The 16,976-nt window shown below is 26.3% G+C and overlaps 3 protein-coding genes across 3 annotated transcripts; all 3 read right to left on the bottom strand.

Annotated features, from left to right (window-relative positions):
* Positions 1-857: 857 nt before the first annotated feature.
* On the bottom strand, positions 858-1,969 carry Phum_PHUM411100 (uncharacterized protein; the record flags this gene model as incomplete). Its single annotated transcript, XM_002428887.1, has 4 exons — positions 858-889; positions 992-1,501; positions 1,641-1,670; positions 1,903-1,969. 4 exons carry the CDS (start codon positions 1,967-1,969, stop codon positions 858-860), a joined length of 639 nt encoding a protein of 212 aa, XP_002428932.1.
* A 100-nt stretch (positions 1,970-2,069) lies between these two features.
* Positions 2,070-4,988, bottom strand: Phum_PHUM411110 (organic cation transporter, putative; the record flags this gene model as incomplete). Its single annotated transcript, XM_002428888.1, has 12 exons — positions 2,070-2,235; positions 2,312-2,490; positions 2,559-2,740; positions 2,824-3,038; positions 3,118-3,239; positions 3,363-3,489; positions 3,581-3,749; positions 3,825-3,979; positions 4,047-4,150; positions 4,244-4,426; positions 4,508-4,726; positions 4,932-4,988. The coding sequence occupies 12 exons, from the start codon at positions 4,986-4,988 to the stop codon at positions 2,070-2,072; spliced, it is 1,878 nt and encodes a 625-aa protein (XP_002428933.1).
* Positions 4,989-11,523: 6,535 nt separating this feature from the next.
* Phum_PHUM411120 (importin beta, putative) lies at positions 11,524-16,039 on the bottom strand (the record flags this gene model as incomplete). The annotated part of the gene is given in 15 exon segments (XM_002428889.1): positions 11,524-11,658; positions 11,671-11,686; positions 11,782-11,996; positions 12,096-12,239; positions 12,350-12,457; positions 12,547-12,777; positions 12,879-13,082; positions 13,164-13,303; positions 13,386-13,640; positions 13,726-13,891; positions 13,984-14,196; positions 14,297-14,599; positions 14,748-15,131; positions 15,791-15,849; positions 15,982-16,039. 15 exon segments carry the CDS (start codon positions 16,037-16,039, stop codon positions 11,524-11,526), a joined length of 2,631 nt encoding a protein of 876 aa, XP_002428934.1.
* Positions 16,040-16,976: the final 937 nt, after the last annotated feature.

A 16,976-nucleotide genomic window follows, 5' to 3' on the forward strand; every position in this document is an offset into this window, starting at 1 on the left:
TTAAAGTTTGAAAAAAGGAAAGAAAAAGGAAAAAAAAAGGGGGAAATTAATAGTTATAAAGTGTTTGCTTGATTGTTTGTTAACTTTTTAACGGATGTGAAAGAGTTTTAGGTGAAAAATAAATATCCTTCGTTTTTAACCTTTTTTTTTTTTTTTTTATTAATCGGATTAAAAGGATAAAAGGATTTCATTTCACTCCCTCCCCTCCCCTACCCCCATTATATTGAATAGTTTCTGGCAATTATTTTTAAAAAGTCATTTTTTTTAAAAAAAATTAATAACCCTTAATTTGTCACTGATTTATACACGGTAAACGCCATCTCTCGTGAATATTTAATACTATTCCTTCCTTTTCCTTTTTTTCATAACGCGAAAACACATTAAATTGTATAAATGATAAAAAATGAAATGAAATTGTTTTTTTTTCTGTTGCTTCGATAAAATTTTTAATAATAATAATAATAATAATAATAATATAAAATATTTATTATCAATCGAAATGAAAATTGAAAAAACAGAAAAAAATTTAAATTACATTTGTAATCGCGTACGAAATTAGAAAAATAATAATAATAATAATAATAATAATAACAAATTTTTCCTTTTTTTATATAAAAATGTAAATTGATTTAAGAAAAACAATTTTTCCTTTTTTTTCAATAAAAATTCGAAAGAAAGAATTTGTTAAAGATTAACAAACAAACAAACAAAAAAACAGAGAAACATTATTTAAAATTTTATGTTAATAGAAGAGAAAAATAAAATAAAATAATAATAATAATAATAATGTAAATTTTTAATGCGAAAAATATTAATAGAAAAAATTTTTTTTTTTTTTTTTTTTTAAATATTTGGATTTAACAGGCTCCCATTCGCTTTTGAAAAACATCTAAAAATAATAATAATAATAATTGGTATTTTATATACGAAAGGGATAAAAATTAAAAAAAAAAAAAAGGAAAATAATAATAATAATAATGATAAAACTTACTAATTCCGCACTGTCTGTAACAGTTAAGTAATCCGGCATTTTTATACGTATTACCATCACTTCCACAAACAGGATTAAATTGCGGAGTTGACGAACAAGGACACATTTCTGGCGATGCGTGAATTGTCCTCGGTTCGGCCGTTGTTGTTGTTCTTGTTGTTGTGGTTGTCGTTGTCCGACTTTGATTTCTTCCACGATTTTTTTGCCTCCTTCTTCTATTATTACCGCCTAATAAATTCGATTGCGAATTTGACATGTTTTCCTCGGTTAAATCATTTCTAAAAAAGCTATCGTCAACAACAGGTCTAAAAAAATCATTATTATTATTATTATTATTATTATTTTCGCTTATGTCTCCGATACTTCCGACATCGTAATCTTCATCGAATCGATTATTGCTATCGAAACCGTTAAACAAAGATTGATCGAATTCGAATCTTCTTGGAGGTTGACCATCCCACAATCCTTGATTTCTATTATTTTGACATTTAAATAAAGAAACGTTTAACGCTGTAAAAAATAAAAAAAAAATTTTTTTTTGTATTTATTAAAACAATAATAATAATAATAAAATTATAAATAATGATAATAAAACTTACTCAAAACAATAAAAGTAATAAAAATAAAAAAATTCATTTTTATCATTCACTTATTATTTCACCGACAACTTGAACACCGACTGAAAATATTTTTTAAAAAAAACAAACTTTTGTACTTTTTTTTTCCCCCTATAAAATTTCCACGTAAATGATATCATTATCATTTTGCGGTTATTAATATTTATGTTTTGTTAAAAAAAAAAAAAAAAAATTAAATAATGATAATTTATTCGATTGAAAAACCGCAAATTTTTTTATCTATAAACCAAAATTATCGTTGCCTGATAATTTTTTTTTTTTATATCAGGAAACCAGGAAAATTAATAATAATTATTATCGTTATTTTTTTTATCCAGAAATAAAATTTATTTTTATCCATTTTTTTCCGATCGTAATAAATAAAATAAATTATAATCGCGAGTGATGACGATGATGCAACATGTCGATTTTAATAATTATTATTATTATTATCATCGCTACTAAAACCAATAAGTCATTTGCATTATTCCAGAAGAATCTAAATTTGTTTCCATAACGCTACTTTCCCTGATTAAACGACTCGCTTTTCTTATCAGAGGAGGTTTTATTTCAATTTCTTCCTGGAAATCATCCTTGCTTAAATCTTCGTAAGAGTTCGGAGTCGAACTAAACGGAAAATCAATCAAGTTTTTTAAAAATTTTTTAAAATAAAAATTTTCATTTTAATAATTTTATATCACACCTTTCCGGAACGCAACTCCAACAATTTTTCAATGTCCAATTTTTACCAAATTCTTCTCCTTCTAATATCGTTTGTGGTAATTTTTGACGAAGAGTTTCCGGTAGTCTTAAACTCGTGAGTCCACCGATTACGGATACGATTCCCATTATTAGCAACGGAAGTATGAGATTTTCACGTCCCTGATCGAAAGAAATTCATTTACAAAATGAAATAAACTCATTGTAAATAAAAGAAACGCGTCAATTACCAGGTAATTAATAAAAGGTATGATTATTAATCCTAATCCGCCGACGTAAGCGGAAGTACCGATTCCGATTCCTCTCAATTGCGTCGGATAAAGTTCTCCGGCAAATGGATAAATTATTAGAAAGGAAGCGGAAATTGCCGATTTCGATACGAGATACAAAACCAATGTCAAGGTAGTATAATCTAAAATAAAAATTTTTTTAATGGTAATCGTTTGACGAAAACTCAATGAATAATATTCAGAGAAAAAAGGGGGGGAGGAAAACCTGGAGGTATAAGAACTGTCGCGATGCAACAAATTCCACTTATAACCATACACAAACACAGTGGCCATCTTCGACCCCATCGATCCATTACAACCCAACACCCCAAATAACTTGGAATTTCAACTACGGCTGATAGAAAAAAACTAAGATAAGCATTGGTGTCCAATGAGGGACCATAGTAACTCAAACCAACGTAAACCATTTCGTTGGCAAACCTGGAAAATTATTTTGCATTGAATAACGCATGCGCGCGAATAAAAACTAAATTATTTATTTATTTATTTATTTATTTACCAACTAAAAGTAATGAGTATCGTTTTGAGACGCATATTTGGAGTTAAACAAAGATCACCAAATTTCGGCCATTTTTTATTTTTTTTATTTTCTTCGCTCATTGTTTTTGAAAGCATTTCTCTCTAAATAATAATAATAATAATAGCAGTTTCGAATTAATTATTTTTTTCTCCCCCCCCCCCCCGTCAATCGGATAGCTCTAAACTTTTTTTTTCTTCTAGATAATTAATAATTTATTTACTTACTTTTAAACACGTTTTAAATGCTTCCGGTAATTTTTTCCCATTTGTCTGAGCAATTTTTTCTAAAATGAGAAGAGCTTCGTCGAATCGTCCTTTGGTTATCAACCATCTCGGCGACTCCGGTAAGTAACTGAAAAAAAAATGGGGAAAAAAATTCCTATACAAATCAGTCGAAATAAATATAAAAATTAAAATTAAAAATTTTTTTTTTACAAACTTACAACCAGTATCCGAAGTACAAAAGAAACGGAACGGATGTTGCAAATGCTAGCAATCTCCAATCTGGTAAAAGGTATGCCACGCCGGAGAGAAGAATCAAACCGAATGTATATGCCAAACATGTGAAAACAGTTACAAAAGCTCTGTAATTGGGTCCGACTAATTCCAGTGCTGGAAAAGTGTATTAATTTTTAAAAATACAAACCCGAGTTTTGAATAATAATAATAATAAAAGAATAAGCTTACATATAATAAATGGAATCTGATAAATGGCTGGAACTGTTAAACCGACGATAAATCTACTCCAAGCCCAGAGCCAAAAATTAGATGAGACACCCGTAAGAATTCCTCCGGTTAAAAGAATGGCCAAACAAGCAAAAAAAGAAAACTTACGACCGATTCTAAAACAAAAAGAAATTTTTTAATGACATTTTCAAAATGAGAAAAAAAAAAAAATGAATGACTCACTTATCATTCAATATTCCAAAAATGTAAACACCGATCGGACCTCCAGCATTTAAAGCAGACAAACCGATCGTTGGATACAAATCTTTTTCACAAACAAGATTAAACTGAAAATTTATACACACACTTAAATCCAGTAAAAAGCAGAAGAAAACTCAAAGGAAAAATAATTGTAAAGAAAAAAAAAATTAATTATTTACATCAACGACAACGGATGATTCAATTGTTGATTTATTATATTCCCAACCGTCAAAACAAGGTTCAACATTTTTACCGGAAGAAGAAGTGACGTCAGACATGTTTTCATAATCATCTAAAAATGTAAAATTGATCCAACTTAAATTAAATCTAAAGCAACTGCTGTAGATGTGATTTTCCTCATCCTAAACAAATGAAAAAAAAATTAATTAATTTTCAAGTCAAAAAAAATAAATAAAAAAATGTTAGATAATGATAATAATAACCTCGAGAGGAATTCCTAATTGTTTCCTTTTTTCAGGTTGTAAATTCATGAGCGAAGGGATTTTACACCAATGTTCAGGAACTCCCGACATAAATATTTGATTAAAAGCGCAGAATCCGCATGGAATGCACGCCGGTAGGCAAACAAACCAAAACAAGTATTTTTGATATTTTCCAAATTCTCCAATTTCCGGGAGAACATCATCCAAATCCAAACCATCCTAAAATCGATAAAATTGCAAACCCGAACCGAACAATTTTTTTTTCCCTCCTCCCTATCTTCCCTGTGCCCTCTCCCTTCTTTCACCTTCCCCTCCCTCCCTCCCTCATCATCATGAAACAATGATAAAGGAAAAAAAAAAAACAACAACAAACTACAAAAACTAATCAACAGTCGTTCGTTTTTTTTTTTTTTTTAATACTCACGTGAGTAGTAGTAGTAGTAAAATTTTTAACGTTTGACGACGATTTTGTTGATGGCATTTCTGAAAATGGCCGTTCGAACGGCGAACGACCCTCAAAAGACCTTTTTTGACGGTCATTCTAACCCCCGAAGAGTGAAACCTTAGAAAGGTAATACGTCGCATACGGTATCAACACTAAACAAAAATCTTATTAAATTGTAAGTTAATCATTTTTACTTTAATTTAAAATTTGAATGATTCCATGAATGAATGAATGAATGAATGAATGACTACGAATAGAAAAAAATAAAACATTTTCATTTAAATCCTCATTTAATTAATTAATTAAGTCGTGGGGGAATAATGTTAAAACCGTGGGAAATTTGTTTTTTTTTTTTATGCAAACGACTCAAAATTAAAATTTTATTATCGTTAGTCAATCAATCAATCAATCAATCAAATTTTTTAATGACAATAATAATAATAAGATCAATATAAACGTTTTAATTAAATCCCGTTTCAATCATTCAAAAATTATTCTCTTGTTTTCAAAAAAAAAAAAAAAAAATTCATCATCGTTTAAGGAAATTTAATTTTTACGCACACGCGCGCGCACGCACGCACACACACAAAAAAAAGCAGAAGACGAAGAAGTAGAAGCAGAAGATTATTATTACCATACAACACGTCAAGGTAAATTTAAAAGGTTTTTTTTTAATAAAAAAAAAAAAATAAAAAAAAAATTTTTAACTTTTTTTTTTCGTTTAATTGAGCCATTTTTGAACATGATAAATCAAAAAAAAATTAATAATAATAATAATAATAATTGAAAAAAAAAAGATACAATAAGTGGACTAATCAGAGACCAAAAAAAAAAAAAAAAATTAAATTAAAATAATTAATTTTAAAATTTTAATAATAATAATAATAATTTTTTTAAATTTAAAAATGAATAATACGTTGTTAAATATATATATATATATAAGTGGTAGCGTAAAAACAAAAAGCCCAATCGAATTTAAAGCGGTACAAATAATAATAATTATAATAATAATGATAATAATGATAATAATAATAATCTTTTCACAAAATTTTTTTTTTTTAAATTTTCTTTTCAAAACGATATTATTATACCTTATCTCATGATTTTTCCACCGAGTAATTTAAATTAAGTTAAAAAAAACTAAAATAATAATAATAATAGTAAAATGTAAGCAGGGGATGCACATACGTACAAAATAAAAATCGATTATAAAAACTAAAATTTATTATCATTATTATTATTATTATTATTATTATTATTAAATGGGAATGGACAAGACAATTTTCACTAACTTGGTTACTTACATTCACCCTAACTGCGGATAAGAATAAGAAAAAAAAGAAAAAGAAAAAAAAAAAAAAATTTTTTTTTTCAACCCTCAATTCAAAACTTCTCGATTTCGGGCCATCTCAAATCATTAATCATAATTTTTAAAACTTATTAAATAATACAATTATGTTATTAATAATAATAATAATGCAAACATATTATTAATAATAAAAATTATTATCATTATCATTATTATTATTATTGTAAATAAAAAAAAAGTGAAAAACTGGAAAATTGCTGTGTTCTTCTTTCAGCACCAAAAAAAAAAAAAAAAATCATTCGAAGCTAATAATTCATACAACAACCCACCCCTTGTATTGTTTTCAATTTAAAAAATAATAATAATAATTGATTGTTTGTTGTTTGTTTCTTTTAAATTTTCAACGCCGAAATGAATGAATGAATGAATAAATGAAACAAACAAAAAAAAAAAAACAAGAAAAATTTGCTTCGTGATTTCACAATTTAAAAAAAAAATAATAATAATAATAAAAATTACTATATTCATTTCCCTTCTCGTTTTTCCATTCAATCCCCTTATTAATCATTCAATTCTGTAATGCACGAAGCAAATTCATTCGTAATCAATCAATCAATCAATCAATCAATCATTCATTCATTTCGGATTAATACAAGAGAGAAACAAACAACCCTTTCGCTCTTCTCGCTCCTCGCTATCAGGCACATATATATAGAAAAAAATACTCTCTGACATTCGGAAATTCATTCAAATAATATATAGAAAAAAAACATTTTACAACAAACTAATAATAATAATAATAATAATAATAATAATAATAATAATAATAATAATAATAATAATAATACCACCGATTATTTTTTTAAAAAAAAAACATTCATAAAAAAAATAGAGAATCATTCACAGCCACACTTAAACTTTTCATTTTTTCAATTTTTTTTTTTCCATTTTTTTTTTTATTTTTATTTTATTTATTTTTTTTCATTTTTATTTATTTATTTATTTATTTATTTTATTTATTTATTTATTTTATCATTTAATAATAATTATATTGTTCAACAATTCGCTAAAAAAAAAAGACATCTCTCTCTCTCTCTCTCTCACACATATGCATTCAAATACATTTTCAACAACACTACAATCTATCATCATCATCTACCATTCATTCATTCATTCATTCATTCATTCGTGACTTTTAATCATTACAAAATGAAAACATACACACTTTGACACATTTATGCAAACACACACATACACACACACACACACACATCTAACAAATATTAATAATCATCATTAGAATCAGTCTCAAATAACTAACTTACATTATTATTATTTATTTACACTCGCTTTTATATATATATATATATATTTGTATATTTACATGCATACGTTTTGTTACACCTTATTCTTATACGTACATATAAAATGTATATGTATACGTATAATATGTTTAAATAATTACATTTATATAAAAAAAAAAAAACTTTACAATAAATCGGTGTACAAAGAAAGTCAACCTATGCATTTTTTATACACATATATATATATATTTATGATACACATATATTCGTAAAAAAATTTCTAAATTAACACCCATTGAGAAAAAATTTTAATTAAAAAAAAAAAAATTTATTATTTTACCCTTTAAAATTTATTTTTGCCCCGTGAGAGAAATCATAAATATAAACATGTCCGACAGACAGACAAAAAATTTAAATTTAAATTGTTTTTTTTTGAGAGAGTGTACACGATGATGATATCATTATTAATTAATATAAATTAATTTTACATAAAAAAATAAAAAGAGCGGAAATAGTTTTTGTGCGACAATTTTTTTTTTTTTTCATAACAAACACTCTCATAAAATCACAGCAGACGACAGGTAGCAGACAGACAGAGAGACATAATGAACCTTTTATTTATTAATTAATTTTTTATAAACAATTTGGTATGCGTCACAATTTCTTAAATCTAATTAGAAATTGTAACGGAAAAAAAAAAAAAAAAAAAATTTTCTTTTCTTTTTTTCTTTGTTAATAAAATTGACGTTTTGTGTGGACTTTAAAATATTTAAATTAAATTTTCGCGGTTAAAATTATTAAATTTTTTGTAAAAAATATTTTCCGTGCTCCTCCCTCTCTCTCCCCCTGGCACCCGCCTCTTCCCCCACCCACCTCCCACTTGTAGTAAAATTTATTTAAAAAAAAAAAAAAAAAAAAAACAATAAAATCAGACATTTAAATATTAAAAATCCACAGAAAACGTCCAAAAAGAAAAGAAAATTTTTTTTTTTTTTACAGCAGACGAAATTTTCTTCTGTCTCGACTACTACCTTGTTCAAAAAAATTTTTTTTTTTTTTTTAAAGAAAAATTTGTAACCGAAGACTTTATTTTATTTTATTTAAAAAAAAAATCCTATTTAAAAAGAAAAAACGAAAAAAAAATGGCACGACGATTTGTTTATTTTAATAATCAATCAATCAATCAATCATTTTCGCCCTTTCACGTTACTTTTTGAGCATTAAAAAAAAACTTCTGTCAGTCTTTCGTAGGAATAAAAAACCTTTTTTTTTGAAACAAATAATAATAATAATAAATTTATTTACTTTCCAATTAATTTCTAATAGTAATTATTTTGTACTTCCCCCCTCTCCTCCCATCTTTTCCCTCCCTCCCCTCCCCCCTCCGGTTCACGATTTTTTTTGGCGCAAAAATAAAAAATTTACCGAATCGAATTTATGAATACCTAAATAAAATAAATACCCGTAACTAAAATAATTTATACCTGAAATTAATTGGAAAATAAATAAAACATAATTTTTACCTTGTTTTACTCTGAGGAAAAAAAAGAAAAGAATTTTTTTTTTCTTATTTTATAAAATCGAATCGAATCTTTAAAAAAAATTTCCTCCCATTTTTAATTAAAATTATTTTTTCTACATAATTCGAATGACAAATACATAAAACAATTCTTTTGACTAAAAAAAAAAAAATTCGTTTCTTTTCTTTCCTCCCCCTTCCCCCACCTTCCTCCCCCTCTCTCTCTCTCTCTCTCAAACAAGGCATACAAAATAATAATGATAATAATAATAATAATAAGAAAAGAAAATGAAAAATTTCGAATTAACCTTCTTGCCTGATTGTTTTTATTTTATCCTCGATTTATTAACATGTCTCTGGACGGAGCGTTTCCCGAAAAAAAAAAAAAAATTTTTTTCTATTGTTAATTTACATAAATAATAAAGAGCAAAACAAAAAAAATTTGGCGAATAAGATTTTTAATCATTTAAAAATAATAATGATATTGATAATAAATTTTTGGGTGTATTAAATTTTGCAATTAAAAAAATTTTCACAAAACAAAACACATCACAATTATACAATTCAAATGCACGGCAGACAAGAAGGATTATTCGATTATTATTCTCTAACCTATTGGAAAAGTTTTTTCTTTTTTATTATTATTATTATTATTATTATTATTATTGTTAGTTATTCAAATTACAAAAAAAAAAAAAAAAAAAATCATTCGCATCGATTCATTTTATATATATATATATATATATATATATGTGTGTATATATATAAAAGACATTTACTCTGAATTTTTTATTAAAAAAAAAAAAAAAAAAAAAGAAATTATTACAATTACACATCATATAATGAAGCATTACGCTGACCTGCAGGTACGCGGCATCCAGACTTCTTCAGTCATTCATTGAATTCATCTAGAAGACGACATCATAGCGCCAAGTTATATTAATTATCATAATATTCATCATCATCATCATCATTTTCATCATCATTTTCATCATAATCATCATCATCATCATCATAATCACCATCACCATCACCATCATCACCAACATCATCATCATCATCATCATTAACACACCGTCAGTCAATACATTTTTTTTTTCTTTCTTTTATATTTTTATATATTATATATATATATATATATAATCAAACCTTTCGTGCTTTAAATAATAATAATAATAATAATAATAATAATAAAACAACAAACGGACACGCGCACTGACGCTTTCAACATCTCATTATCATCACATAAACACCGACACATCATCAAACCATTTTGTCATCATCATAATCATCATCATCATCATCAATCACATCATCATCATCATCATCAAGTTATCATCCAAAAACAAAAAAGTGTAATTTTTCCAATTTTTCTTTTATTTCTCTACTTTTTTTTTCTCTTTTTTTTTTTTTTTGTGTTTTTTTTGGGAAAAAATTTCTTTTTAGTATTTTTTTTTCTTTTTTTTTTTTGTTTTTTTTTTTTGTTTGTTTGCTTGTTTGTTTGAAGATAAAGAGAGAAAAAAAAAAAAAAAAAAAAAAAAAAAAAAAGATTTTTAAGACACTCTTTGAAACTTACACGTCACGAAAAAACACACACTCTTCACTCTCGTCTCTTTTTTAGTTCAGAGTGGGGTGGGGTTTATTTGCAGCTAGGTATTGAAAATTTAGATGGCTCGATATGGAAACATCTTCGGATCTTTTATTTACAAAAATGGATCTGAAACAATTAAAATAATCAAAATAATTCAGTCGCTAAAACCATTAAAAAACAAAAAAAAAAAAAAAAAAACCTTTTTTTTTTTTTTTTAATGATTTTTGTTTTTTCATTTTATAAAACAAAAGAATCCGATCGATGGGTTTGTCTTTTTTTTTTTTTTTTCTATTGTAAATTTGATTTATAATCGCACGCAGCAATCAATCAACCTCCTCCTTTTTATACAATTTACACAAAATAAAGCATGCTCACAAAATAAAATTGTTTTGTGCTGCTGCATAATATATATATACACATATATAAAAATATATCTTTTCTGTACAACCTCCACCATTTATACTATATTTGATACGTAACATGCGATTCTTGAAACAAAAAGAGATACAACATTCATGGAAAATCATCATTCATTTCTCTCTCTCAAAAAAAAAAAAATAAATAAATAAAAATACCGTATGAGACGTTTATCTTTAGCCTTTCAAAGATTATCACTCTTATCACAAAAAAAAAAAAAAAAAATTTAGTGAGAAATAAATCGTATTAATTCACGTTTTACTATTTGTCATTTATAACCGTAAAAAAATAAATACTCGATATTTTCGTTTGTCGAAAAAGGGAACACACATTAAAAACTAAACATAACGGTTAACGTAAAAAAAAAAAAAAAAAAAATTAAAAACTCACCCTTTCCCATAAATAATAAATTTTTTTTTAAATACTTAAACTCACCAGCTGGCTTGCGCCGGCATAGTTTTGATCTTTCGAAGTTCTTTTGCAGCCCACGATGCTAAACTTTTAGTGGTATGTGTGCGCGATTTCTTTCCTTGCTTAAAACTTCGGTTATTTGTCTGGTCAGCATGCTGTATTTAGACGTAGCTTACATAATCACTAAAAAAAAAAAACATACTTATAGAAAATTTTCAAAAAAAAAAAAAAAAACTGACTCATGTTTTTCGAAAATCATTAAAAAAAACTCACCCAACTAAACTAAACAAGCCGCTAGAATACTATCTGGTTTTTCAGTATCTTCCGATATTTTGCATATAAACTGTATAATATAAGGTAAATGAGGTTCCAAAAGGAAAACATCGTTGGACGGCGTTTGACCATCTCCTTTTAATGCCAACACTATTCCCGCGTAAGCTGCCAACACGCCTTCGCGAAGTTCATTTAAATAATCAACCATATCGTAATCATTCTGCACAAAAAAAAAAAAAAAATTAAATAGTGGTAAAATTCATTTAACTTCAAAAAAAAAAATTTGATATTTTTTTTAATTTTTTCATTCTCAACGTACTTTATCGACATCTGCTTGAGATGCTTGTAAAAGAGTTTGTAAAACGACCTCTAAATATTTTTTAAATTCTGCCCCAATAGCCAAAGCAATATCTCCAAAAGCAGAAAATATATGAGGTTTAATAGACCTATGAACATTTTCATTCTGAAAATTTAAAACAAAAAAAATTAAAATAAACAATTAAAATAAAAGATTTTTTGAAATATTCTCATTTTGTTCTTATTATTAATGTTCAAAACATAAATAAAACTTACACTTAAATTTTCTAAAAGCAATACCATGATTTCGTCACAGTATTCGGACACTTTTGATTTTAAAGCTCGACATAAATCTCCTACTAACCCGATTGCCGAAATGCACACCTAAAATTTTATCATCATTATTATTATTATTAGTATTATGGTAGTTCAAACTACCGACTGTAATTACTAACGAGCTCTTTTATTTTTACCTGATATTCTTCGTGATTTTTCAAACCTATGAAGAAAAATGGCTTGAATGAATTCATGTATTTAATAAATTTTTCTCCTAAAATATCCATCAAATTAGCTACAGCTAAAAGAGCATCTTCTTGAACTCCACCGGATTTGCATGAATTGGAGTTGAACATTTGAAGTAATGCTGTCATTATATTGTCAGAGAATTTGGGAGCATCATCTGGAGTCATTTTACGCAAAACACTCTGCAGAGAAATTTCATAAGTAATAAGAAATAATTAATTAACAACAAAATAATAAATTAATCGAAAAATTTATTTTTAATAATAAAACTAAAAGTTTGTACCTGGAGAGTGGCACAAAGTAATCCCTGAAGATCATTATACTGAGCTCTATCATTACTAGTTATAACTTGAGACTCCATTTGCAAAACTTGATTTAATCTTTCGAGAATAATCATTGTAGTTTGTTGAACAGTAACATAACAATCTGATGGAGAATTTTTTACCATTTCCATCAAAGCTTCGTAAGCAGAAGCTCTCAAATTCGCCTTTAAAAAAAAAAAAAAAAAAAAAAAAAACTGAGTACTTAAAACATTAAACGTTTTTCATAACTTCAGGTTTTTAAATACCTGAGCGGCGTCTGGTCGATCAGTAGTTTCTAACAAACGTTCAACAATGTAATCAAAATAAGATGATAAACAATATGTTTTGGGTTGTATTCCTTCCTCTAATCCTTCGGTGGCAAGATCGTAACTTGCTTCTGCTAGGCCTATATTAAAATAAAATAAAAACTTACGTGTTAGCATTTAAAATTTTTCCTTTTTGATACTTCCAAATTAATAATTAATTACCAGTAAATGCCCAGCAGACATTAGTAGCAACTCTTGGTTCTTGCTTAAGACCCATAACAAAGGCTTCAAGCATAGGCTTCAAGAAAGTTGGATTTATAGCAGCCATTGGAACTAATTCGCAAATTCTGCCAAAAGCCCATGCAGCCGTATCCCTAACGACGACACAATTATCGTACAAAAGTTCTATTAGTGTCGGCATTGCTTGCTCTACTAATGGTTTAGATGTAGCCGGATCTAAACCACTCAATATAGATCCTAAAGAAAAACAATAATGAAATTGTCAAAAGAAAAAAAAAATCTCTAAAAATAATAAATATTTTAAACAGTTTTAACACCGTACCGAAAGCCATAATAGCAGCTTCCCTAAAACGCCAATCGGAATCTTTGATGTATTTTGTGACAAACGGCAAAACATATTGAACAATATCGTTTTCACAACAATTGGATAATAACATGAGACACACTCCTGCAGCTTTACTAGGATTCCAATCATCTTCATCATCCATCTCTTCCTAAAATAATATTAAAATAACTTATAGTAAAATATAATATTATAAAAGTTTAGCAAATTTTAATGAAAAAAAAAAAAAAATCTTACTTGTTTTGTTAGTTTTGTCATTAAAACGGGGACCAAGAATTGAAGAGCTCCTTTAGCGTAAAACCTGGATGTCCTTTGGGGAGGAAGCCCATTTTCAACTGCTTCCGTTTCTTCTACAGCTAGATTAATTTCTTCATCACTAACACTTGACCAAAATTCAATTCCTTGTAAAGCAATATCATCTACATCAGACTTCATGGCTTCAAATGTAATCTGCCAAAAAAAAAAAAAAAAAATTTATAAATATTAAAGATTATAAATTCATTTATTTCCTTCGTAACAAATTATTATTTTAATTTAAATAGTATAGTACAGGAAATAAAGCCTGGCCCATGTATGGCTCCATGTAGTGATAATATAAGGACATAATTTTAACAAGACATTGAAGTGCAGCAACTCGAACTTGAGTGTTGTATGATTGAGTCGCTTCACAAACAACTTCCATAATAAAGTTTCTTTCCGTTTCTTGATCAAAATTAGCTTTAGTGAATTCTAATGAATTATGGAGAGCAGTTGTGGCAGCCAATCGTACATGATCACTGGGTTCATTAGGCCTCATACCATGGATAATAGCAGTTAATATTTCATTTGATTGACCCATTAAAACTTCATGATCCTAGAAAATTAATAAAGCATGTTTCAAAAAATGTTTTTATTATTAATTAATTAAATTTTTTTTTAATGTTAATTAGAATACACTCTACGAAAGAATCCAAAAGGAAAAAAAAAAAAAAACTTTTAGTAATACTGTAGTAATCGCTTACAATTTCTTGACATATGTATCCAATTGCTTCTAAAGTGGCTTCTTTTAACATTTCTGTACTAGTTGTGGCAACAATATTTGACACTAAAGTTTCAATCAAATTATTCCATTGACCGTTAGGTAATTCGACCACTGCTACATATGCCACACACTGAGCTGCGCAACTGGGCCTAGTATTTTCTGTTCCTAATGAAGCCAATATATTGTTTTTAATATATGCTCTTGTATCTTCAGGAAAAGAAAGCCATCTTTGTTGATACTGAGTTTTAAGGTTTTGATCTTTAGATGTGAGTGTATTTTTAAGTTGCAGGCCAGCTGCCATTCGAACAACTGGACTATTTCCTCCATGGTGTAAAATATCAGAAAGTGTTTTAATAAATTCTGGCTAAAATTAAATAAAATTTTTTTATTTAAGTATTAATATAAAAAAAACTATAAATTAATACTTTAAATAATTATAAATTTATGTATAAAAAATTTTTTTTGGTAAAAGCATTAAATAAAATTAATAACGAAAAAAAATTTTTGCAATAATTAATATTGAGGAATATACATTACTGATAGTTTGCAAACTTTCGCTAAATTTACTAAATCTATAACTAAAATTTATAGAAAATATAATAATAATAAAAAATTTAATTAAATAAGTTAAAATGTAAAATTGTAAGACTTAAATTATAATTAAACCTTAAAAGATGTAATAAATTAAAAAACAAAAACCAAAAATGGACAGCATTTAAAACTATAGATATTTAGATATTAGTAGACAGAACTAAATGTTTAGAAAATAATACTCAATAACGTCAAACATTTTAACATGTTAATGTCAAAACTAGGTTTACTATTTAAACCTAAAGTCGTAAATATAAGATCGATAGGATTAAAAAAAGAAAAAATGATAGAATTTTTTAAAAAATAATAGTTAGTTGGTTTAATAAACGTGATCAACTCATATATAATAAAAATTTAATAAAGCTCATAATATGGTATACACGTTTTAAATGTAATCAGAAACCGTTTTGTAAAAATAATATGTAAACTTACCAAATTTGTTTGAGCTGCTTGTTCCAAAAAGGTTAATGCTGCTTCAAGTTCATTTTTGTCTGAAATAAAATAATAAAGGCAAAATCAAACCCCATGTTGTACAAATGAATTAGATAACAAGTATATATTACTCAATAATAACCACAAGAAGTTAAAAAAATGGCGTAACTTTGTTAAAATATTAAACTTACCTCCAGAAACTGTTCTATCCAAAATTTGTATAAGATGCATTGTTGCCTCGGGATTCATTTTTAAAAAATTATAATAATAACTCGTAAAATATTCCTATAAATTCCGCGATTATCTTTTTTTTAGCAGCCGGCTAGTCTCACATGCAAGATTTCTAACCACGAAAGAAAGATGGCCGATTCAGAATATCCGTTATTGATTATTCTTTTGAAAATAATTACGTCCTTGTTAAAATATTCTAGAAAGTTTTAACTCTTAAAATAATTTTATATTTTATTATTGAAATTTTTAAAAAAATGTCCCCTCGCTATTATTTTAATTTTATTATGTACTAAATTTTATTGCGTAGTATTTATACAACTTCCTAACATTCTTCGCGCCAGTGAAGGCTTCTATAAAGTAGATTACTGATTGGTTTATTAAATAATTTTCGTCACGTGGTAAATGATATTTAAAAAATTTTTTCTTTTTTAACAGCAATTGACAAAATTTTTTAAATTCTTTGTATTTAGCATAATATATTTTGTGAATAAATACTTACGTATAATATTTATTAAATAAACATGAAAAATGAAAATCTTCACAGAGGAAATATAACCAAGTAAGGTTAAATGACAAACAAAGCATGTGTTTATTAAATTTCAGTTACAAAAGGAATATATTCTATAATTATTTTTGCAATTTTCCTCTTGAAGATAAACTCTTGTACGTAAACTTATTAAAAATTTAACTGTCTCACTTACTAATTTATAAATATTCAATTTCATTTCTATAATTTATGGAAAAGTGCATTTTTAAATGCATTCCCCACACAGACATCTTGCCTAAAAAAAAAATAAAATTTCTGTTACAAAATTTTTAATAAACCCAAAAAATGGAGTGAAATAGTGTATCCAAATTATTCTTTATTAAATATATTTCTTTAGAATGTATTTAATCTTAAAAAATAATTTTCCTTAATTAATTTCTTCTTATCTTGTGTGAGAGAAAAAATAAA

Source organism: Pediculus humanus, genomic scaffold, assembly GCF_000006295.1.
Source record: "Pediculus humanus corporis 1103172108177 genomic scaffold, whole genome shotgun sequence".
NCBI lineage: Eukaryota > Metazoa > Arthropoda > Insecta > Psocodea > Pediculidae > Pediculus > Pediculus humanus.